Source organism: Nelusetta ayraudi, unplaced genomic scaffold (assembly GCF_046127955.1).
Source record: "Nelusetta ayraudi isolate G7.1 ecotype Tasmania unplaced genomic scaffold, CSIRO-AGI_Nayr_v1 ptg000042l, whole genome shotgun sequence".
Lineage (NCBI taxonomy): Eukaryota > Metazoa > Chordata > Actinopteri > Tetraodontiformes > Monacanthidae > Nelusetta > Nelusetta ayraudi.
The window spans coordinates 1149875-1171476 of NW_027466092.1; the positions used below are offsets into that span (position 1 = coordinate 1149875).

At 47.8% G+C, this 21602-nt stretch overlaps 2 protein-coding genes across 4 annotated transcripts; both read right to left on the reverse strand.

Annotated features, from left to right (window-relative positions):
* Positions 1 to 2344: 2344 nt before the first annotated feature.
* Positions 2345 to 9002, reverse strand: sncgb (synuclein, gamma b (breast cancer-specific protein 1)). 2 transcript variants are annotated; one of them, XM_076033569.1, is made up of 6 exons: positions 8692 to 9002; positions 6566 to 6595; positions 5562 to 5677; positions 4443 to 4460; positions 3176 to 3217; positions 2345 to 2622 (listed from the first exon to the last, which is right to left on the reverse strand). In XM_076033569.1, exons 1-6 carry the CDS (start codon positions 8810 to 8812, stop codon positions 2614 to 2616), a joined length of 336 nt encoding a protein of 111 aa, XP_075889684.1. In that variant the 5' UTR covers positions 8813 to 9002; the 3' UTR covers positions 2345 to 2613. The 2 variants fall into 2 exon arrangements, with proteins under 2 accessions (XP_075889684.1, XP_075889686.1); XM_076033571.1 differs by lacking the exon at positions 4443 to 4460 and having other exon boundaries at positions 8692 to 8990.
* A 1095-nt stretch (positions 9003 to 10097) lies between these two features.
* ldb3b (LIM domain binding 3b) lies at positions 10098 to 20232 on the reverse strand. Of its 2 annotated transcripts, XM_076033507.1 has the most exons (9): positions 19760 to 20232; positions 16385 to 16536; positions 15861 to 15936; positions 13857 to 13879; positions 13027 to 13224; positions 12196 to 12219; positions 11532 to 11698; positions 11357 to 11393; positions 10098 to 10738 (listed from the first exon to the last, which is right to left on the reverse strand). In XM_076033507.1, the coding sequence occupies exons 1-9, from the start codon at positions 19865 to 19867 to the stop codon at positions 10642 to 10644; spliced, it is 882 nt and encodes a 293-aa protein (XP_075889622.1). In that variant the 5' UTR covers positions 19868 to 20232; the 3' UTR covers positions 10098 to 10641. The 2 variants fall into 2 exon arrangements, with proteins under 2 accessions (XP_075889622.1, XP_075889623.1); XM_076033508.1 differs by lacking the exon at positions 12196 to 12219.
* Positions 20233 to 21602: the final 1370 nt, after the last annotated feature.

The window sequence follows — 21602 nt, forward strand, 5'->3', positions numbered from 1 at the left end:
GTTTTTGTCTGTTTGCTGCCACACACTCGGCTGTGCTCTTCAAAAAGACTTCACACACTTTGTGGATTTCAACAAAACCTTTTTAATTTCACCGTCGCTGTTCACCTTTTTTTTTTTTTTTACTTATAAAATCAGCAAATCTGATGCCAGCTTAAACATTGTGTCTTTATGTAGGTGTGTGTTTGGGCTGCTGTGTTGGGGTGGGTGTGTGCGACAGGTTGCGTGGTAAGGCAACATGCAGTCGGTTGGATTGTGTATTTTTTTCCTTTTTAATGGTCCTCACTTCACACACTCCCTCTGCTGGCAGATATGGGCTCTGTGGAAAGACACACACAGACACACACACACACACGCACGCACACATATATATATATATACTACACACACATATACACTTCATACACACACGCGCACACACAAACAGTGATGCCAGGCAGAAACTCGGTGGATGGTGTTGTCGTGCTGGTTTAGAAGGGGCTCATCTCATTGGCTGAGACAGTGGATGGGCGGGGTTTAACAACAACGGCCAATAGAATTGAAAACACAGCTACACATGAAACTGAAACACCTCCAGAATAAAATAAAGGCCGAAGTCTGATTTTTTTTTTTTCACTTTTCAGAACACACACCTTCGTTACATTTTATATTTTATTATATAAGTTGCTTCTGACAGCATGCAAAGCACTTTTTCCACAAACACAATGAAGCAACAACAGTAAGAGCTGCTTGGGGTTTCTCTTTTTTTTCTTTTTTCTCCTGCTCTAATTCCTTTGACCTTATTGGACGGAGGTTGTGTCATCGTCTCCTTGCTCACCTAAACGCAAAATGGCTGGTCTTGTTTTTAGATTCGGATGTTCCACTTTGACCAGAAGAAATTGGGCCAAAAACTGTTTTGGTGCTGATGAAGTTATGCTGGAGTCTGGTGCTATGACAAAATCGCGCAATCTCCCTTCTTCCTGTGTGCGTGTGTGTGTGTGTTGTGCGTGTGTGTGTGTTGTGTGTGTTGTGTGTGTGTGTGTGTGTGTGTGTTGAGGGATCGGATCTTCTCTGCAGCAACATCCGTGTTTAGAACATCGCCGTACGTGCACTTTTTTTGGTTGATATCCAGCTTTGGGTGATTGTCGTTGCACCATGTGACCAGGCCATGTGACCGGGTCACAATTACAGGATGTCGACCACGCTTCAACAGCAACAACAACAACAACAACCGTCCAGTTCCTGTAAGTTTTAACAGCCAATCAGGACGGAACGAATCAGGTTCCTGGGTCCTTGCCGACACCGTGGATGTGTTGTGTAGGTTTTTCGTTTTGATCTGTAATCTCTGAGTGACTAGCGTGTCTGCCTGCACTCTCAAATATGCACAACTCGCACTGAAAAAAGGACACGACCGTTTATTGCTTCCTGCTGCAGGAAAGACCCTCGACTCCCCCTTGTGGAGAGCTGCAGCGACACGCAACCACTCGGCGCCGCGAACCGAAACCACAATCTTCACTGCAGGGTCGACTCAGCGATCAGCTAAAGAAAAAAACAATGTGTTTTTGTGGTCCTTACTGGGGCTGATCTGACGGCCAGGTTTCCTGCTCACCTCTTCGGCGGTTTCAGGTCGTTAATCTTGCAGATCCGAACAACTCGATTAAAAGAGTCGGAACAGAGTGACGACTCACTGACTCATTCACGCTTGAACGGCTCTTGACTGCAGTTGCCTGTATTGCACAAACGCACAGTTCTAGTTGAAACACTGCTTTATTGCTTGGTGCTTAACAGAAAAAAAAAACCACGTGTCTCACACGCGTACACACACACACACACACACACACACACACTGAAAAGCTACACACTGGACAAGCTGGCGCTACACTGCAACATCACAACACGGTTCTGTCTACATGCTGTTCATGCACTCTATCATTGCTAAGTGGCTACTACACACACACACGCACGCAAGCACACGTATGCAAACACACACACACACACACGCCACAGTGACAACTGTGCCCCCCCCGGGCCCCCACCCACTACCCATACATGCACAAAGCGCTCACCAACCACAGATGGCGGTTAACACACAACCTCACCTACACACACACACACACTGATACACAAACTCTGTCTCGGTTTTGCTGTATTTACACACTCACAGTTTGACTTGTTCTTGTCTTGTGTGTGTCTGTGTGTGTGTATGTGTGTGCTGGCAGCAACTGTGTCTCATGACTTGAGGTGTGTGTGTGTGTGTGTGCGAGTGAGTAAAGCTGCCACATAGGTCAGCAGGTGTGGAAGGGGGCGGGGTCAACAGCAGGACGACATCAACAAACGTAGGGGGGGGACTAGCAGAAACCGTTGTGGATGAGTGTGTTTGTGTGTGTGTGTGTGTGTGTGTGTGTCCGCAGCTAGGGGGCGCTATCGCACAGTGACGGTATGGGAAACGGGGGGAGGTGGGTGGGAATGTGATGGTGGTGGCGTAGAATTCTCAAGAGTCTGTTGTCGATTCGTTTTTTTCCCGTCTGTAAAGTCACAAAAAAATATGTCGAACATCTGGATACGTCTGGTACGGCGAGGCACGGGAAGCTGGGTGGGCGGGGCTACTGGGGAGTGGGCGGAGCTCCCGAAGGACTCTCAGTATCCCTGCACAGGAGGAGAGAGGGGTGGGAGGAAAGAGAGAAGGAGACTCTTACTTCCTGTCATCGGTGACTTCCTGATCTAACGTTCAGTGAGGATGAGCGACTCGGCTCAGATTCACGGTTCACAGTTTGATCTCAGCAACCTCACGTCTGGCCGAGCCTGAAGTGGGAGGAGCCACTTCACTTAAAAAAACCTCACAATTTTATTGAACGAATAAAAAATGTCAAAGGTTTTGTTGACATGAGAACTGATTGGCTGAGCTGTTGTTTGACCTCCAAAAAGCATGCTAACCAGTTTGTAAAGGTGTGGATTTTGGGCTCCTCTCCGTATTCACAGCCACTCATTTTTAGTCCTTTTGCAACCAACTTTGGCGGCCGCTGCTGACTAAATGATAGAATGCAGTTTTTTTTTTTCAGGTACTTCCGCAATTTCCTCCTTTTTTGAAAGGCGAAACTCCGCCCATCTTTTCACACAGTCCGTGACTCATGACTCAGCGATGTAGCTCCATGTGAAAAGTGAAGCCGCTCTGATGCGATTCGATTTCAGACGTTCTTACCTCTCCTCCCTCGCCGCCCTGCTCCATCCCGCCGTACTCCCCCTGCAGGACACAGAAAGAAATACGGGAACAAGAGTCAGAGTCAGGGCAAGAGTTGGGGGAGGTTTCGGGCAGCCAGGATGAGATGTTGGCAAAGCAGAAACATGCTTTAACGTTTTCACCGCTGGGTGTCTGGCAGGCGGTTAGTTTCTGTCTGGCTGGATTGTCGCAGGTCTTATGGAGTTTTTCACATTGTTTAGATGCAACACGACTAAGAACAGTAACACTAGGTTGTTTTTAATTCGTCAGGAATTAAAGAATTTAACATTCATTTTACAGAAGCCGGTTCTCTATGCACTGCGCATATCACAGTAGCCACAGTGTCCCCTGCAAGTGTGGAGTCTCATTACAAGAAAACAGTTTAATTGGTTTTAAAAAGGTGAATTTATACATAAGCACATCTATAGCTGTGGTAATTTATCAGTTTAAACGCAGTATTTGCTCGCTGTCATGTTATCCCAGCCCAAGTTTAGGAGTCGCGGAGCACGTTGAGCGGCTGAGCGGTGCAGGGAGTTTGAGCAGGTGCACTTGCCGGCCGCTCGGTTAGTACTGCGGAGGCGTTACTGTTGTTCTGCTTAGCAGCAGTTTGTGAAACAGCCGCTGGGAGGCAGCAGTGGAACTTTTCTTTCATCTATTGCACAACTTTCAACCCTGATGGAACCACTAATAAACATTGAGACATGATACGTGAGACAATGTTACTATTATTATCTAGAGTTTTTGTCCACGTAAACTGTGAAAATCACCACAAGGCAGCCTGATTTTTATAGATATCATGTTAAAAATCTTGCCGATCTGTCTTGAAACCTCTTCATCTGGTCAGTTGGTCTCTGAGAAGCTGCCAGTAAGGAACATTATCACTGCTATCGGCTGAGCTGACTAGAAATCTGATTGGCTTGCTACCAGTTTCACATACATGCTGTCCAACCTTCACTTTTTATTTTTTTATTTATTTTTTTTTTACTATTAAGGCCCCCTACTGGCCAAAAGCTGTCTGTGAGCTGTTTTCCAGATGAACTGTTTCCAGTGATTCTATTTTTTAAAAATTAATTATTCATTTACAGTAACGACTCTAGAGAGCCGTAATCAACTGTAAGACTGTTTCACAAACTGTTGTCATCGTTGTTATTGTTGTTGCAGCAGCTGACATGCAGAAATTTTACATTCACATCAGTCCTCCCTTGCCCACACACGCACAAGCACACGCGCTGCCCTATCTAATAGGCACCTCATATACAGGCTCCTCCTATTGGATGAGGAAAAAAACACAGATGAGACACAAACAACATCATCAGCAAAAAGGTGAGTGACATCAGTGAACAACACACTGTGATAATACACACACACACACACACACACACACACACACACACACACACACACACACAGAACATCATGTGTGCCTTGAATATTGCAGTGACATCTGACATTTGACAAACAGGTGATGGAAATGGGGCCACACAGTGGAAACAATGTTGCTGAACCATATTTTAATTACCGGCAGTGTGTGAAGTCTGGACCAGAACTGTGCTGCCTGATCTCCAGCTGCTGACTATCTCCTCAGGTCTGGGTGAGTTTAACAAGCCTTGCTTCTTTCTTTCTTTTTAAATTGTCTTTATTGTTTTTGAGGAGTGTGAAATAGACAAACAAGTCTCAAGGCACTGCAGTGATAAACAAAAATAAATATTGACACCCACAACACCCCAAATTGTCCATGAGGTTAAAGAGACAAGCCTGATTTTCTTGTTCTAACGGTGCTGAAAAATAAAACAATAGATAAAATTAAAATGTCTGAAAAAGTTTTGCCAGCTACAATTAAAGCTATTAAAGAGCCCATGTACTGTACAACAGCTTGAGACCCTTATGTTCTATCCTGGACTCCAGTGGAGCAGCCAATCACTTCTGATTATTATTATCCTCTGAATCTTCAGACAGCAGCAAATTTAGCCCTGTGTTTACAGCCTGCTGCTGAAAACTGTTGCTTTGTAGGACCTTCAACGGGGTGATCTCTGGGGGTGGAGCTAAACTCTGCCCTAGGGGCGTGGTCACTTACTGAGTGACTGAGACTTGGTGCCCTTTGTGACATCATAGAGGGCTGATTCTTTTCAGCGCTGTTGTTTTGTCAAAGGCGGAGCACTTGAGGATTGGTGCAGAATACGGGACCTTTAAATGGCTGCGTGCTGTAACTGCTCAGTGTGAAAGCACCAGGATGAAACGCCTGATGGTGCTTATAGATCGTATTAAAGGTGACTGTTTGCGGCTCTAATCCCAGCAGCTCTCTGATAAATGAGCAGCGAAGGATTATTATCCGCTGCATTAAATCAGCGGGTCGGGAGGCTCCACCCACCGGGTTCATCATGCCGGTGGCGGCCGCCACGTTCTCCACTCCCTCCACGGTCTCGTTGGCTCCTGCTACCGCCGTCTCCCCGGCCACGTTGCCCTGGTTCACGGTCCTGTTGGCCACTGACGACAGCAAGGCAGGAGCGTGAGCGACAACGCAACACTATGCAACACAACACAACACAACACAGTCCTCTGCAGAAACACACGTCTACGATCCCCACTCGTGCTGACAGACTGGACACTGTGTCACTCACATCCAAAATTGACTTTAACAGTCGGCCTTCATCACTCGGCTAACAAGTTCACCTTCGGAAAAAAAAACTCTAATTAAATTATAATTTCCCTGGTATGGTTACCCTGAAATATTTTTTAGAAAGTAGGTATATAAATAGAAAAAATAAATAATGCATCACACCATTTAAATAAATCTGCGTGTTGCAAATAAATAAAGCAGCAGGAAAGTCGCCTCTGTTTTAAGGTTTGACTTAAAAGCAGCTTAAGCAGCTCAATTAAAAACACGTCTTGCCATTTTAGGGGCCGTTAGCACAATTATTTTTTTTTTTTTTTTTTTTTTTTAAACCACATTTTCAAAACCTCACTCGGAAAATAACAAAAAACGATTTTACACGGACTTAAAGTTTACACCCCCATGTGGCTATTTTGGGTAAATACAGCCACTAACAAGTAGGCCACCTAGGAAATATTTCTGTTTTTCTCTCAAAAGTCCACATCTTATCTGAGTCAGAACCACAACATGTGAAATTTGCTGGCTGGTTTGGAGTTTCAACTGGCACGACCAGCGACACAAAATCAAAAGAGAATCCAAGAGAATCCCCACAGTGAAGCCACAAAAACGTGACGTGGGACTGAAAGCTGTAAAAAATAAAATGGCAGCAAATACGTGTCGTCTCAAAAAATACATCTGAGGCGAATTAATTAAAGTCCAACTTGTTTTCTTTGATTTACAGCTTCAGTCTATTTACAGGTTGTTTAAAGATGTTTTCTTACCTGTGTTTACTCCCTCCTTCGTCTTACTGCCTAAGAGTCAAACAGAAGGTCAGAATTAAAATTCATCCAGGAAAAATGACTCATCTGAATTATTAGCCGTGAACTAAATGAGCCCAGCAGACGTTTATTAATAAAAAATGCTGTAAATGCCAATAATAAATACTAATTTGGACAGTGATGGAAAATATTTAGGACCCGGATGCTAATCTTAAAACTCGTTAACATTCCTGAAAAGCTGCAGTCTGAAATGATTTGGATCTTCTGATTTAATGATTTCAAATTTTCAAATTTGATATTAAAATTTTTCATCCCTGGATGAGCAACGTGCATGTTTTGAATTTAAGAGCCTTTGGGCAGCAGCTCGTCTCCATCCGGCGCCATGCCGGTTATGACAGTATGATCCCAGCAGATTAAATCTGGTTATATAATCCGCAGGAGCCACGGAGGAGCACGTTCGCTCCAAGAGACGATGGAGGGAACAACGGCAGGAAAAGCAGGAAGCGAGGAGAGGAGAGGTTCAGGAGGAGCGGCTGGACGTGTGTTTGCTGACTCTGCTGGAACCGAGCGACCGAGAGACTGGCCGTCTGCACCTCCTCCTCCTCCTGCTCCTGCTCCTCCTCCTCCTCCACTGTGCACGCTCCCTGCGCTACATAAGACACGTGCCTGAGTATTGAGCAGTGCTGCAGTACGCACACACACACACACACACACACACACACACACACACACACACACACACACACACACTGCAATGACAAAGCTTCTTTCCCGTCCAGGTTTCTGTCGCCGCAGCTACTGAATAATCTGAGATTTATTGAAATGACTGTGACATCAATGGAGAGCTGCGTTTTCAGCTTCTGGAATCACTTGATAATAAATTATTTAAGAGGGTGGCGGCTCTGAAGCTCATGAATAAATCCTGTAATTAAAGATTAGATAGAAATAGATTTTTTTTTTTTTTTTTTTACATTTTTTTACCCTCCTCTGTGTTCAGGTTTATTATGTAGAAAAGCAGAAAGGAGGCGAATGATTAAAGAATCTTGAAATCAAACTGATGAAAATTATTTTTCAAATTGTGTCATCAACAAAATCCAAACATAGATGCTTCCACTCCTCCAATATTCTGATCATTTCGTAAAGTAAAGATTTGAAGATGGCATTTTGAATCTGTTGCAATGGGATAAAACCCCAAAACCCTTCAAACCTTAAATTACAGCAGGTCTGTGACAGACTGTCTGCTCTCACAGGGTGTACCCCCCACCTCCCCCCCTTCCTCCCCCCACAACCTGAGTCCCACCCCTCCGCCTCCACCATCGTCCCGTCACGTGATCCCTCCGTCTCTTTCTGTCCCTCAATCTGCCACTCAGGAACCACCAGAGCCACAGCCTCCATTCACCCCTGTCTGTGTGTCTGGGTGGGTGTGGTGGGGGTTTGGGGGGGGGGGGGGTGTCCTGCAGTGCTCAGCTGACCCTCCCTCCTCGTCTTCGCATCCTTTCTGATTTCTTTAAATCTTTGTTTCCACTTCCTGCTGTGATGTCACAGCGGTTCTGTGACGACGGGACGAGCGGCTGCTCCTCGCCCCCCCACCTACCCCCACCCCACCCCTCCCCTCCCTTCTCCCTCCGCCGGGCCTGCGGGTAACCTTGAGATGTGTCGCATTAGCTGCAGGAACTAGCAGCCCCCCCCCACCCAAAAAAACATTAGGAGCTTCTTGTAAAAAGGACACATTTGCAAATTATATATATCATTTTTTAATTTTTGGAGGGTGTGCGTGTGTGTCGGGGGGTGGTGGTGGTGGTGGGTAGGTTGGGGGTTATGATTGTGCAGCTCCTCTAAGTGAAGACGTGTTCCTGGCTGCCGGCGTCTCTCGGCGCTCAGCCAAACCACTGAGGTGTGAATAAATGGCGGCAGGCCTGCATGAAAGATTGAGCAGCAGCTCGTCCTGACCTGGATAATCCACCGTCACGTCCCCGAACCCCCGCAGCCCTGCACCACCAGCTGTCCCGCTCCCTGCTTCGGACTTTTTCCCAGCCGCCGCCCCTCAGCCTGACCTCCATCCATCCCTGCATCCACCACCACCACCACCCCGAGTTGCCAGTCTGACAGGAAGGAAGTCTGCCACCTACCTACATACATCACCCCCTCCTTGGTCTTGGCCGCCGCCTCCTCCATGCCAGCCTTGGTCTTCTCGGCGGCGGCTACCACGCCCTCCTTGGCCATGGAGAAGCCCTTCATCAGTGCATCCATTTTGGGTGATGAGACGTCTGGGATGTCCTGCTGCTCCTGATCGGGCCTGGTTGGCTGCTGCTGCTGCTGCTGCTGCTGCTGGTGATGCTGCTGCTGCTGCTGCTTATAGTGAGCGTGCAGAGGAGATGACAGGAGATTTCACTCTGTGTGTGAGTGTGTGTGTGTGAGTGTTCGGCACTGGCTCCTCCTCCTCCTCCCCCCACCCCTCAGTGCTCTGACTGCACAGCACGCAGCCTGATTGGGTGGGGAGGTGGAGGAGGAGGAGAGGAGAGGAGGGGGAGGGGAGGAGGCGCAGCATCCAGTATGCACGAGATGCCGAGAACAGGAGGGGGTGGAGTCGAGCGGATGCTGCAGCATTTTTTTGAAGTCACGCTGCATGCTCCTGCATCCATCTGCCCGTCCGTCCGTCCGTCCGTCGGTCCATCCCTCCATCCATTCATCCCTCCATCCCTACCCAGTGATCCCCTTTCTCACTCGGCTCAGCCTCCTGTTTGCCGCTTGCATGACTCCACATGACTGGCGGCTGCTGCTGCTCCTGCTGCTGCTGCTTTAGACACACCTTTTTTTAAAAAAAAAAAGAAAAAAGAAAAAAAGAAAAGCCAGCAGAGGAGATGCTTTATTTTGAAGTCCCAGTGAGACCCTCTGTCTGCCTGTCGTGTCTTTGCACCACATATCCAGCAGATTTCTCCCCTCTCATTCTCATCCTCATCCTCATCATTTCCCTCTCTGTATGTTGTTCTCTCCACTCACTGAGCTGAATTAAATTGCATGAGGGGAGAAAAGGGAGATCACCTGCAGCTATTTGGAGGGAATATGCTTCGTCATCACCTCCTCCGTGACTCATATCTCCCCCTCATTTGCCCCCCCCCCCCCCCCCCACTTCCCTCAGACGTCCCGACTCAGCAGTTCTCTGGATATAACTCACGTATATATATTTATATATATATGTATATATATATATATATATGTATATATATATATATATATATATATGTATATATATATATATATATATGTATATATATATATATATATATGTCAGCAGGCGGACCAGAGCGGGATGGATCTGACACTTCCTGTCGGCCGAGGATCACTTCGCCGCTGTGTCGCCCTGCCTCAGGCTGCCTGTGAGGCAGGTTCCTGCTGCCCTCTGGTGGCTGGTGCACGCATTGCGCTGTGACGCAGCTACCGTGGTAAAACTGATGGCATTTGATGATGATGTATTTGTGTTTTTTGTTTTGGATTTTTCTTCTTCACAGCTGCAAAGCAGACAAACACTGGGCGGTGTGGCTTAAAGAAAAGATTTAATCACATCCGTATCGGTACATCGTCTGAGTGCATTTCCCCCCTTTACATCTGTGCATCTCGCTGTGTGTCTGTCTGTTCAACCAACCAACCAAGCAACACACACACGCTCACACACGGTGTCCAAACTCCCCTGTTGGTGGCCAGTGTGCTACTCCATCCAAACCCCTGAACACTTTTTACAATATTCCTCTTTTTTAGGTTTTAGAGGGACTGAACCCAGGAAACAGGAAGAAAAGAAAAACAGGGAAAGAAGGAAAGACGGAAAGAAAGAAAGAAAAAGCGAAATTTAGGTTTTAGCAGCTGACAGACACAGTGACAGGTAACAGTTAATCAAGCCGGTGAACACGTAGCATTCTCACGCTAACAGTAAATGTCTCACAGTCTGCTAATCGGCTAGCCTACAGCGCCCCCCCCGTGGAGCCTCCTCCTCCTCTTTCTCCTCCTTGTCCTGCTCTCAGTGATTATAGCCCTGCTCCTCCTTGTGTCTTCTCAGCTATTCTCTGTCCATGTTCTGCTCCTCTCTACTCCTGGATGTTGAGGATCTGTGCCGACAGTCCGTGGTGCCAGTTCTTCAGCTTGGCGAAGCGCGGCCCCTTCACCTCCGACTCAAACTTGTCTCTGGGAGAAGGCGGGAGAAGAACGGCGGTCGAGACATCAGGTGACACACTCAGACCAATGAGAAACCACCTCTCTAGCAGCGGAGAGGTGGTTTTGTCACAGCACTTTGAAAAAATGTATATATCTTTTCAACTTTTTGAAAAAAATATGAGACCTCATTAAAAAATTGGTTTGAGGCTTTCAGGGGGGTTTCATGGGTACATCTGGAGGGTGCAACCCCCCTGGATTCCATGTATTTTGCACACTGGTTGTAGTAGTGTCACGCGTGAACATGACTTGTAGGATTTTATCAATAATTATTTCTTTTTCCTTTAATTAAATTCATTTACACTGATGTCGGGATGATCTTTATCAGTGTGTTTTTCAGTGTTGTCATCATGTAAGAGTAGATGAAGGTTTGTTTTACTGTAACATGCTAGTTTTCAGGGGGAAAAAATATTGAAAACAATATGTGTGATGGGACTTTGTTTGGATTTATATGGGCCTTCTGGACAGTTTTTATATTCCATATGGAGTGCACGACTACATGTAAATGTGACACCATCACCAGCGTGCTCAGTGTAGAGGACACACTCACCCACCAGAAGATTTAGCTCCTAGTTTACCCTCCCCGCTCACCTGGACTTCTGTAGGGCCTCCTCGTCTGGGTCTTGCACTGTATGGGGAGAAACGAGAGGAGCCGTTAACACCTGAGAAATGTGTCTCTGAGCAGGAAGTGGGGCTCAGAGGAGGAGGAAGTTTAGGAGAAGGATGAGGAGGAGGAGGAAGAGGAGGAGGGAAGGCAGGTACTGACGGTACTCGGTGCCGGTGATGTGGGCCAGCATCCGGAAGCTCTTTGACTGCAGGTTGGCAGCACGGCGGGCCCATTCAGACATGTCCTGAGGTTCTCCTGGCCTGATCACCGCCTGGTAGACTGGAGACGCACAGTCCACCACCGGGTCCTTGACTGGAAGAGCACCACTGTGGGAGGGACAACAGCATTAGAGGAGGCAGAGGAGGTGGAGGTAGGGAATTGGAGGAGGAGTTGGGAGAGGAGAAAGAGGTGGCGGAGGAAGAGGTGGTGTGTGGAGAAGGAGGAGGGGGAGGAACTCACACTCAGGAAAAAATCAAAATCAAGAGAGTCAGTGAAAATCAAATCCAGAGAAAGTTACGTTCAGAACGTTTCACATGCCAAGACACAAAACAGAATCCACAGAATCTAAAACCTTTGGTTAAAATACGGCTGATGGAGGGAAAGAAAGAAAACGACAACGACAACAACGACAAAACACTTTCGCATGTTGATTAAAGTCCTTCTGTTCACGATGGGTTAGTGCTTCTGTCCCAGGAACATCTCAGTCCGACTGGTCAAACCTTGGACACACACACACTCACGGTGAAATGTTAGTTGGCGCGGCAGGTGAAGCGGCGAACAAGCCGTTAGCAGAGGGAGACGCAAGGTTTGTTGCTGTACTTACGCCAGTGGGGAGCCCACCTCCTCTCTGAGGTCATGGCGGGAGAGGGTGGGAGTAGGAGGAGGAGGCCACAGGTGGAGGTGGAGGGAGAGAGGCAGAGAACACTGATTGGACTGGGACGACACGGACAGACAAGCCTGCGACGTGATTGGACAGCAGGACTGGAGGTTCTACTGGAGCTGCTGCTGCTGCTGCGGCTGCTGCACTTTCTCACCTGCTGCTGCTGCTGCTTCATATCATCATGTAGTACATTTTTTAAGTGATGGACTTTTAATCATTCTGAAAATGTTTTAAAGGCCACATATAACATGCTGTGTCTGGGTTCATTCTGATTGGCTGATGCTTTCTGGAGCATCATGGGAGTTAGAGGCCGTGACGCAGCAGTCAAAGTCAAGATCGAAGGGCTGCCATCCTGGATGGGTTTGTGCATTGATGAGGCTCACACTGAACCAGGTGACCTGTGAACCAACCCCGCCATTGGTCCAGACTGCCTGCGGAACCTCCCATGATGCACTGAGCTCCTCCCCCCTGCTATGTGCAGCTCTGGTTCCTCCCTCATGCTGTGGTTTCCCTCTCAGGCTGTAGTGAGGTTGAGGTTTCTGCCCTCTACAAGAGCTGCAGGATGTGTGAAGTAACCAGAGAAAACGTTTACAGTTGGTGTGATTTGAGTTCTGCCTGCTTGCACCAGCAGCAAGGAAGCGTGTTTCTCCATCTCGATTTGTGTTTTTCTCTCAGCTCTACCCATCTGCAACAGGTGAGAAAGTATTCCGCTTTTGGTCTGCGACCCCACAGCGCTCTGTTTGGCCCCGCCCACCAAGGACACTGACTGCTCACCCTTCGTGGCCCTTGGCCTGCGACTGGCCGGCAATGGCGTCCATGATGGCGTCCTGTGAGTACATGCTGATGGGCGTGTTGTACTGGGCGTGGACGATGGTGGCCTTCCCGCCGGGGCCCTTCACCTCGATGGGCTTGTGGGTGGAGAGGGCGGAGTCTTTCAGGGCGATGGGGTTGAAGCTGGGGGTGTACTCCATGCTGTGGGTCAGAGGTCAAGAGGTCAGCCCAGAGGGGTTTCCAGGTGTTTTGGGGTGGAGGATGAGCGGTCGGGTTCAGAGAAAGCACAAAAAACTGGATCAGCGTGACTGTGTGACAGCTGGCAGACAGGTGGCACTGTCAGGGGAGTTCATCACAACTCCAGTCAGACTTCACAAAATCACAACTTTTCACAAACACAACACAAACTGTTGGCTTTTGTTTGTGATTCTGAACAAATGACAGCTGAGAAACACACACCCACACAGACACGCACACAAAGTCTGTGTCACATGCATCACAATGCTGTGAAAACATGCAAACAGCAAGGTTAGAATGCAACTACACAGTCAAAAAATATTCAAAATAAACTCCAGCATGAAACATGAAAAATTTAGCACGATTTTATAAGAAACTTTTCAGTCATCACAGTGCAATGCATAAATATATCTATATATATCTATATATATCTATATATAAATATTCATATATATATATGTATATATGTATATATATGTATATATACACATACATACAAATTAACCACGTTACTAATTTAGAATCACAGCTACAGTCAGTTTAGTTTAGTCAGACATCATGCGCCGAAAACAGCCAGCGGCTGAACTGGTACTGACTTGGCTGCTGTGTTGGCGATGACCTGCGACACCACAGAGGAAGAGAGAGAGATGGAGAGAGATGGAGAGAGAGAGGGGTGAGGTTGGGCGGTATTTACTGGTAACAATAGCGCCATCTGTGTCTGTAGGAAAGTATGCAGCTTTGTGGCATTAATCCGAGTGCAGGTGGGAATAACAGGAGTCTGTCGTCTTCCTGCATCACTGCTGCTGACTGACAGCCGCAAAGGGGCCTCGGTCACGTGACGGGACAGTGACACATTTAGTACAGAATGGCCACAAATATACACAACTGAACACACACACACACACACACACACACACACACACACACACACACACACACACACACACACACACACACACACGTACGCGCAACACCTGATCCACTTGCGTCAGGGGAGCTGCTGTTACATATGAAGGAATTTGAGCCGGGGTTGGAAGTTGACAAGCCGCCTTTAGAACTGTTTAACCTCAGCTTTGAATATCTAACATGTTTTAAAGTACTCAGAAAAGTGACATGTCACTTTCGTGTTGTATATTGAGAAGTCTTAGACAACAGGATTTGGCTGATGACTCTGAAGATATGAATGGATATTATTTTATTTCAGGGTTTTGTTCTCATTGTTGTTTTGTTGTTGCTAATTTTTAAACTTGGCCATCAAACGGCAAAACACTTAAAATTCTCCATATTTATTATTACTTTGGATGTGATGTTTGGACGTCATGTCCATGTTTAAAAAAAAAATGTTCCAGGTAAGAGCCCCTTCCGCTCTCTGCAATGCAATCCTTTGGGGCAACTGTCACACCGAGGTTCCGCCAGTATTTCCTGTCTGAGAAGGTCACACGGCAGTAAAACCCTTGAGGTCAGAGTGAAATTGGAAGCAAAAATCTTTTTGGAGGTGATTTTTGTGTGGCCCAAGAATCAAACTTTCATCACCTCATATGTCAGCTGGATCGCTAAGATTTCAACCCTCAAATCTGGATTATCCATCTTAAAGAAAACCTCAACAGAGATAAACTGCAATGGATTCCATGACCAACCAGCTTTGAGGGACATTTGTGGAGGATTTAAACTGGACAGGCGTCCAGTCCATCCAGTCCATCCAGTCTCATTCCCACTTTAGCCTTCAGCTCTCTAACACTTTCTGCGAATTCTGCACCCGATTTAAACATGCAAGAAGACACACAAATCCAAAATGATTTTGCGTGTGGCGCTCCATCTGATGCTGCTGGTCGACCACCAAACATTTCCAGCCTGGTTCGATGCTCCTGGCGCCATATCTGACATTCCCGGCGAGCTCGGTATCGGCAGAATCAACTCCGCAGAAGATAAAGAGGGAGTTTGTGGTGACAGAAGCTCGGCAGAACCTCCATCGGAGGGATCACGGCGTGCGGAACATTCCGGTAGCCGAGCCGGACAGCTGCTCCCGGATATCTCCTGCTGACCTCATCGTCCCGCCACGTGGCCCTGAGCACGTTTCCCTGAAACCTGACTGGCGCTCGGTCGCCGGGCTCCAGAGGGAGGAGGAATTAGCAGGACTGATACCTGCTTCTGGGAGATGGTGCCCTTAATTAACATGGAGGAGTTCCTCCGTCTGAGGTTACACCCTCATACCATCACTCCTGAGGTGGCTGAACTCCCACCAGACTCTCATCATGCACTGGACGTGGTTCTGAAGACCACGTTTTCTACAGTTCTACATCACTGTGGAGTGAAGGAGGGAGGAACCTTCAAGAAGAACCATAGATCTTGTGGTTTTGTCCGGTGGAGTGTCACCAAACATTCTGCAACTTCTATTTTCCCTTTTTTCATCTTGAAGAAAGATGGAATATAGTGTCCACATTGTTGCACTTCACAAATTTGGCACTAGGGGGCAGCAGGACTCTTCCACTGACTGTTACAAAGCTGCACATTGACTTGTGCAGATGTGTGTGTGTGTGTGTGTGTGCGCGCGTGCGCGCGTGCGTGTGTGCGCGTGCGTGCGTGTGTGTGTGTGTGTGTACCTTCTGGTGGGGGATGACTGGCATTGGTGAATCCATCCTGGGAGTGGCTGTGGGAACCGGTGCTGGACGTCTTGATCTGAGGATCGGATGGAGAAATACGATGAAACAAACTGCCGGTGAATCATTTTTAATGCTTTTACCCACCAGAAAAAAATAAAGCGGCATAATTTTTCTCTGGGAGTAACTGCTGACACGCCAGCTCAGCCTTTAAAGGCCTTTCATGTATGATTTTAGCACCATGTAATGGTCAGAAGGCTCACTGCAGCTGTGATGAAAGAGTAAAACCACCAAACTGAGCAGCTCCACCTGCTGGGCTACTGAAGAAATGTGTTTGGCCACTTCCTTTCAGCTATAAAGCTGTTCTTCACCTAAAGGTTTACTCTTTTGAAACAAACAGAAAAGAACGATTTCATCTTCAACGACTTTATCTTACAAAACAGAAGAAACATGCTCTGTGTTTTCTACCGCATCGACTCCACCCGGCCCCTTTAAAGGTCCCACTCTGGGACCTTCTGGCCACTTACTTCATCATGGTGAGCGTCAGTTTGTTCGTGGCTGACTTGATCTTGTTCTGGGCCTCCAGGTGCGTCATCCCCTCGGTGCTGACCCCGTCGATGGCCGAGATGACGTCACCCTGGGCCAGGCTGCCGCCCACCGCCTTGCTGCCCGGAGTTATCTATAGAGGAGAGAGAGGGGTGGGGGGGGAATCACTGGGACTGCCACAGATTCCTCAGGGAACACAGCAGGAAAAAAAACATATGCAGTTACAGCAAACCTGAGCAGGAATGCTGCTAGAGCGAGGGTTATGAACGAGGGACAGATTCCTTCTGTTGCTAAGCTCAGTCTCTTTCAAATTAAGGGAAATAGTTGTGTCTTGGAAAGTGTGGAGGTGAGAAAAAACTAATTAAAGATAGGTGAAATTTTTTTGCTGGGAGAAAAATAGGAGCAACGTCAATGTTCGAATCCAACGAGCCAAATTCAAAACTGCACTTACAGTAATTATGCTATTATTATTTCTCCAGCTGCCTCACCCAAAACATCTCATTCATCTCCACAACCAACCAGCAGCCCCAGAGAAGCTTTTAGCTCTTAGTTTACAGTCAACTCGTAAAGAGTTAAAAATAGGTGATGGCCCTGATGGAGGCAGGCAGGCACACACACACACACACACACACACACACACACACACACACACCTGCCACTGACATTCAGACAAGACTTCCTCGATGCAGAAAGCAACTCAGTCTTTCTTCTCCTGAAATTACAGTAATCACACTTTTGTCAGCTTGTGTGAGTGTGTGTGTGTGTGTGTGTGTGTGTGTGTGTGTGTGTGTGTGTGTGAGGCTAAGAGTTTATGTTGGCCGATCATGCTGCTCTGTTCTCTTCCAAGGCTTCAGACAAGATTGTCAACAAACAGGAAGTGGATTCCTTACAAGTGAGAAACCAGCAGCATCTGTTGGTGAGTTTATTCATTAAATGTTGTTTAGTCATACAAAAAAATCTCCACATTACACTTTCCAAATGCTGTAAACATTGTTGCTTTCAGATTAAGAAAAAAACCCAGCAGTCAAAAATTTCCTGAAAAAAACAAAAACAGCTGCAGAATTGTTTGTTTATTTTTCAGTGGCTCCCCCTGTTGGCTCTTCTAATTGTGGAGTCGAGCTGAGAGGATGCGACTGTTTTTTTTTTCCGTTTTATGTAGCCAACTTCACTCATGACAGAATTTTGGACGTTCAAGTCTAATTCAGCCTGAACTTCATTTTCGTCAGAACCTGTCAGAGGTGAAATTGGAGCTTCAAGAATTCCACTTTTGAATAACAATGTCAGAACACGTGAGCGTCTCAACAAAACAGAGTTATTATAAGAGGCTGATTATGCTGCTGCTGCTACTACTAAAAATAGTTCTGGTTCACGTGGAGGTTTAAAAAAGGCCCTTCGGTGATTCCACTTCCTGTGCCGCCCTTCCATCACTCCACTCATCTAGATAGAAGTGTTTGTATCAGACTCAGGGAAAGATCGATGTGACACTTTTGGATGATGAAGATGAGGAAGTTGGCACGTGAGGAGGTTTTGCTCGTGCAGGATGGGGAGGGACAACTGTTTCTTGGCTTTAGCCTTAGCTTAGCTTTAGGTTAGCTTGTCCACCAGGACCCTTCATCCCTCTCTCTCCTCTCCTAGCAGGAGTTGGCGTCAAACCGTGATGACGCTCTGGTTTTTCTTGTGAACCTGGAGCTTGGAGCTCCGTGTAGCAACAGAACAAAGGCCAATCCAGGAACTCCAGCCTGGCCTGGTTCGGTCCAGGTCGAGCCGAGCTGAGCCGAGCCGGGCATCCATTTGCACAGAGGCCTTAGGTGTTCTCAGGTGAGCTCCACCTTCCTCTCTCTCTCCCTCTCTCTCTCCCTCTCTCTCCCTCTCTCTCTCTCTCTCTCTCTCCCTCTCTCTCCCTCTCTCTCTCTCTCTCTCTCTCTCTCTCTCCTCCTCTCTATCTGGTTGGGTGAAACTCAATCTGGTCCAGGCTGGAATGGAGCTCTCTGCAGGGAACAGCCTCCTCCTCATTCTCGGCCAGAACTCCTAGCAGGGCTATTTAAAGGAAACACTGGAAATACACCAGCAGCCTCAGATACTTTACAGCCTCAGTCAAATCAGTCCACTGGCAAATTGTTGGATCTTATTGCTGCTCATTTTGCTGAAAAACTCCTATTTCCCCCCCCTTAATAGCTCTTCTTAGACGAATCACAACCCCCTCCCCCACCACCACCACCACCATTATCACCATCTGACATTGAACTTCTTTCTCTCTTAGTCGATCCAACACATCTTGAATTTACAACACACAAAATTCGACTTGCCTGTCCATTTATTTGGGATTTCTTTGTCTGATTCGACAAACCTGTGTGTCACCTTCAGCAGGCACCAATCACATTACAGCACAACAAGCGGAGGTCACTTCCCATTGGTTGCCTCTTAAGTTCTCCCGTCTCTATTTTTTCCCTCAGACACTGCTGATTGGTCCGTCCACTTCCACTCAGACCAGCTGAAGTGGGTTCAGATTGGAGTTTTTCAAGAGCTGAACTTGGAAATCTAAGAAAAGCAGCTTCACTCTGAGGTTCAATTAGCAGCAGTGAAGCCAGAGAGGAGAGAACTCCCAGTTTGACCAGTCCATCTTTCAGAAATGGCTCAACCTCATTTTAATGCCTCACCATAAAAATCAAGAAAAGGTTTTCTAAACATGGATGTGAGGTTATCAAACAGAAACCGCAGAAAAACTCTCCATCGGCTCGATTCCTGAAGGTTCCCCAGGGAGACCCCCGCCCCCCTACCCCTTCACCACCACCGCCACCATCATCGTCACCCACAGCCTGCAACATTACGTAACAGGGCTGGTGGCGCGTTTGCTCCAATCACACCTGCTCGTGCACATGTCCAGCGTGCACGTGCCATGACACAAGTCCAAAGGTTCAACAAAGATTTGTTTTTGTTATAAATCTGTAAATAATGGAGATGCTGTAAGTTAGGTTTTTAAGGGGTTTATGTGCCTCACAGTGCAGCAGGTCTGTCAACACAGCGACTCTTCCAAAAAATGTCAGCACGGAGGAACGAAGAAGTTCAACCCCCAAAAAAATTCACAACCTCAGAAATGTTTCCAGAGGAAATCACCAAAAAATCACTCAAAATGAGGCTGAACGCAGCAGCAAATCAGCCTCTGTGTTTGTGTTTGCTGCCCCTCTTCACTTCCCAGCTCTTTTGTTTATGACCTGACCCATTAGTCGATGTGTTTTGTTTTGTCATGCATACGGGCCGACTGCAGGTGCACGGTTTTGTGTCTGGTAGCTGTCCCCTCTCCCCCATCGACGACCCAGTCTGTCCGTCCGTCAGTCCGTCCGTCCGTCCGTCCTTACCCTGGAGATGGTGAGCGGCATGTTGAAGTCCTTCCCTCCCTGCAGCCTGAAGCCCCACGGCGCCGGGCCGTTCAGAGTCACTGTGTACGAGCTCGTCTTCGCCTCCATGTGGGGAAACGGTGGAAACAAAAACTCTACGGCAAACAAAGTGCGGCGGTTTCTCCTGCTGCCAGGTCCTGGTCTAGTCCGTTTCGGTCCGGTCTGGTCTGGTCTGGTCCGGTACTCGCCCCGCTGGTTGCACCTCTTCCCACGTCGGCTGGTCGGCTTCTTCTCCTCGGTGAGCCTCCGGGCTTCAGCAGCGTGCCTGCTCCCAGCTCTCAGGACAAACACCCTGGGGTGGAGGTGGTGGGTGGAGGTGGAGGTGGAGGAGGTGGAGGTGGGTGGGTCAGGATCCTCTGTGGAACCTCTGGGACATAAACACACACAGACGCACAGACGGACGGACGGACAGACGCACAGCAGGAGAAAATCAGCTCGGAGCCAAAAGTGGAAACACAATTTGCAGAATGCAAAGAGTTTAGTATTTATTTTTTTAGGCACAAAAAGTTTTAGAGGAGGGAAGTTTTTCTTGCCTGCAGGGTTGCTGAGGTGGAAGGACACTCGCTCTAAGAATAGCGGAGGTGAGCCGAGCCGCGGGGTCCCAGCCCCCTTATAAGGCCTGTAACATGAGGCTCCCAGAATGCCTCAGTGCCGATTCACCTCGCCAATATAGACCTCTCTGACTGCAACACATTCTCCCTCTCCTCTTGTCCTCGCTCTCCTGACGCTCGGTGCCGTTCCACGCCACTGCCATCACCGCCGCCGGCACCTTCTTATCTGCAGGCCGCCGTCAGCTGCTGTTCGGCGCCGCCAGCCTTTTGTTTCCGGAGAGGTGGCGGCCAAATGAGCCACAGGAATACGACCTCTGCACGAACCGTTGCCTTGTGTCATTGAGACATTCAGAGATTCAGCTGGCAGCGAGCCGCAGCCACCAGAGAGGGCGCCAGCAAACATCATACTGTGGGTTTGACGATTAAAGTGGCAAATTCAGCCAAATTCACATTTCCAGTATTTTCTACCACTTACCTGTCACTTAAACACCCAATGTATGAGGAAAGGCCATCCTTTACAATCCATGCCCTTGGTGATGTCACACAGGGTGCTTCTACCCCACCCCCCACTCACCAATGTCAGTGACCACACCCCCAAACTGGAAACTGAGGGCTAAATCTGCTCTTGGTTGATTTGCAGGGCTGCTCCACTGGGAACATGGAACCTCAGGGACCTTCAAGTCTTTTTGTCAATATGTTGTGTTTGGAATCATAATGGATGTGGGACCTTTAAAACACCTGATCCCAAGAGGCTCTCTTATCATCATCCAGACTGAGAGATGAAATTCCTTCAGCCAATCAGTGTTATTCCAGGAGCAGCCAGTGTCCTCTGAGGAGGAAGAGGCGGAGCTACAGGAACAGGAAGCTGCTGCAGGGGTGAACAGTGTCTGGATGCTGCAGGCATAGATGACAACATCCTCAGTAGAAGAAGTAGAAGAAGAGAAAGGAACTAAAGGCTTTTGATTGGCTGTGGACACGATGTAGTTAGACTCCACCCACCAGCACCACTGGCATCAGGAGGAACTGTCTGGAGGCAGTCTTTTGTTTCTTTACTGCGGCAGAACATTGATCCAATCACCTCCAGTCCTTCCTGAGGCCCCTCCCATCCCACCCCTCCAGCCCCCACCCACCAGAGTTTTTATTTCCAAAAAAGTGCGATGACAACCACTCCTTCCGGCGTCTCCGTCAGGTGAAGTTGTTCCACCAGTTGTTTTCCTCTTCAGTGATGGACAGACGGCTTGACAGAGGATGGC

What these genes read in the sequence shown, in the direction of transcription:
- sncgb (XM_076033569.1), bottom strand. Translation starts at nt 8,812, where the DNA reads ATGGATGCACTGATGAAGGGCTTCTCCATGGCCAAGGAGGGCGTGGTA. An exon ending in GGAGGGGGTGATGTATGTAG is followed by an intron (nt 6,596 to 8,691) that starts GTAGGTGGCAGA and finishes TTTGACTCTTAG; the next exon opens with GCAGTAAGACGAAGGAGGGA. An exon ending in GAAGGAGGGAGTAAACACAG is followed by an intron (nt 5,678 to 6,565) that starts GTAAGAAAACAT and finishes TGCTGTCGTCAG; the next exon opens with TGGCCAACAGGACCGTGAAC.
- ldb3b (XM_076033507.1), bottom strand. Translation starts at nt 19,867, where the DNA reads ATGGAGGCGAAGACGAGCTCGTACACAGTGACTCTGAACGGCCCGGCG. An exon ending in ATCGCCAACACAGCAGCCAA is followed by an intron (nt 13,225 to 13,856) that starts GTCAGTACCAGT and finishes TCTGACCCACAG; the next exon opens with CATGGAGTACACCCCCAGCT. An exon ending in CAGGCCAAGGGCCACGAAGG is followed by an intron (nt 12,220 to 13,026) that starts GTGAGCAGTCAG and finishes CCATGACCTCAG; the next exon opens with AGAGGAGGTGGGCTCCCCAC.